The sequence below is a fragment of the Cyphomyrmex costatus genome, unplaced genomic scaffold (assembly GCF_001594065.2).
Source record: "Cyphomyrmex costatus isolate MS0001 unplaced genomic scaffold, Ccosl1.0 scaffold652, whole genome shotgun sequence".
NCBI classification, from domain to species: Eukaryota; Metazoa; Arthropoda; class Insecta; order Hymenoptera; family Formicidae; genus Cyphomyrmex; species Cyphomyrmex costatus.
In genome coordinates this window covers 52,772-55,050 of record NW_017280214.1, presented here as the reverse complement: position 1 = coordinate 55,050, position 2,279 = coordinate 52,772, and the positions used below count along the sequence as shown (strand labels likewise).

Sequence of the window (2,279 nt, the reverse complement as noted above, 5' to 3'; positions counted from 1 at the left end):
TGCCTTACGACTATTGTATCAGATAGTCGCCATTACGTTGTATTCAACGTCTTCAACGGTTTCCGTTTGCGCGCGCGTGTCAACGTCGCCATCTTAGTGTTTTGCCAACACAAGTTCTGATTGGTTGGTAACTGTTCGGTTTACGAGTGTACAAAGTTACGTGCATTCACGGCGTTTATCGATTTATCGCATTGACTTTATCGATCGTTATTCAGAATGGATCGCGAACGCCTCGATGGATTATCTTACGAGCAGTTGAGAGACGAACTTATTAAGCTCAAGCTTCCTGTCACTGCGTCTCGAACAGACTGTTTAGACAGACTTTTAACTTACTATGAACGTTATTATGATTGTGAATCCGGAGCTATAAACGAAGTGGCTAGTGGTTCTCAAACAATCGCACGACCGTCACAAAGTGTCGACAATGTTTCTTCTGTGCGTTCTGCTACTACCATGGAAGAGATGCAACAATCCGTAACCTTTATTATGCAACAAATGCAACGACAGCAACAATTAATCGAAAGGATTGCTAATGCGGTCACCTCCGCTGAGTCAGGCACGAGAAATGCCCCTCCGTCAACATCAGTGGCGCCAACGAATCAACAATCGCCAATTATAATTTCTTCGTCATCAGTTCGAAATTCAATGGATGGTGCAGCATCTATGGACAATAATCGACATATTAATGTTTTTCCGCCTTTGGCTAGTGCATCCCCTGCACAGGCTGTTAAGCTGTTAGCTAATCAAATTTCTGTCTTCAGTGGTACGGAAGACGACGACGTCGAAGTTTGGATTCGAAAAGTTGAAAGAGTTGCTTCAATACATGGAGTACAAGATGGTGTTACTCTTCTTGCCGCATCGAGCAAACTCACAAAAAATGCAAGAGAATGGTTTGACTTAGATGATGGGCAAATCAACGACTCTTGGTTTTCTTTCAAAAACGCTATCATTAAACGTTTTAAAAGGTACGTGCCTTTCCATGTACTTATGCAAAAAGTTGAATCACGGAAATGGAATTTTCCAAAGGAGTCATTCCACGACTACGCTTTACAAAAAATGAAGCTGATGAATAATTTACAATTGCCAGATCGAGATCGCATACAATTGATAATCAATGGCATCAATAGTTTATCTCTACGCAGCACTGCAGCAGCTATAAGAACCAATTCAATGGACGACTTTTTGGAGCAAATGGGACAAATTACCTCCTCCTGCGCCATCAACGTTAAGAAGTCTCCACCTCCAGTGCCAAAAAAGGAGCGTATCAAGACGCCAGTGCTTCCTACAACGGAATCTTCATCACAATCAACGAAGAATAATAGTGCAGTGTCCTGTGTTTATTGTAAGGCAATAGGCCATGTAAAAGCAGACTGTTTTAAACTTCGCAAGAAGAATCAATCTTCTAGCTCTGAGTCGACGAGTGCCTCTGCATCCGTCGCAGCTCCAGTAACGCAGAAGGACAATCCCTCTCAAGTGGGATGTGTTCTCGATAACTCAGTGCATACATCAAAGTCAAGTAACTCTATAGTCGAGATAAGTTCGATTAACGGTTCAAAGTGTAGCATGTTTGCGTTAATAGATACCGGAAGCCCCGTTTCATTCATGTTAAGTCCGGTATACAAGTTGTTCTTCGGACAAAATTCTAGCTACGATAAACCAGTTATTGATAATTTAATTACTTTGAATGATACCAATATTAAAGTCCTTGCAATTCAAGACGCGAATATCAGTTTATCAATACTGCCTCATAATATTTTTAACGTACAACTACGTATTGTGGATAACGACTTATGGTCAACACACGTTGTTTTAGGTCGTGATTTCATCTCTAACAATGATTTATCTCTTTTATATAAACCTAATTCATCCAATGAATCAGATAAATTGCAGTTATTTAAAGAAGTCGCATCTGCCGATTTTTTAGAAACTAACATTAAGAAAATAGCTTTTGACACTGATTTTGGTATTAACGGTGATCAGAAAATTAACGAGCTTATTGAGGAAGTACAAAATACTCCTGTTGCTCCGATAAACGATGAATATAGTGTTAAGGTTAGGCTAAAGGACGACTCCATTTTTGCGTATGCACCTCGCAGATTTGCTCATACAGAACGACTAGAAATACGCGAAATTATTGATGATCTCCTTAAAAGAGCAATTATCAAACCGAGTAACTCTTGTTATTGCGCTAGAGTCGTACCGATACGTAAGAAAAATAAAAAACTAAGACTTTGTGTAGATTTACGTCCCCTTAATGATCGAGTCATTAAGCAAAAGTT

At 39.8% G+C, this 2,279-nt stretch overlaps 1 protein-coding gene across 1 annotated transcript; it reads left to right on the top strand.

The window, feature by feature from the left end:
* The first annotated feature begins 216 nt into the window (after nt 1-216).
* LOC108779968 (uncharacterized) lies at nt 217-1,240 on the top strand. The gene is made up of 2 exons (XM_018547543.1): nt 217-965; nt 1,088-1,240. Exons 1-2 carry the CDS (start codon nt 217-219, stop codon nt 1,125-1,127), a joined length of 789 nt encoding a protein of 262 aa, XP_018403045.1. The 3' UTR covers nt 1,128-1,240.
* The last annotated feature ends 1,039 nt before the right edge of the window (nt 1,241-2,279 follow it).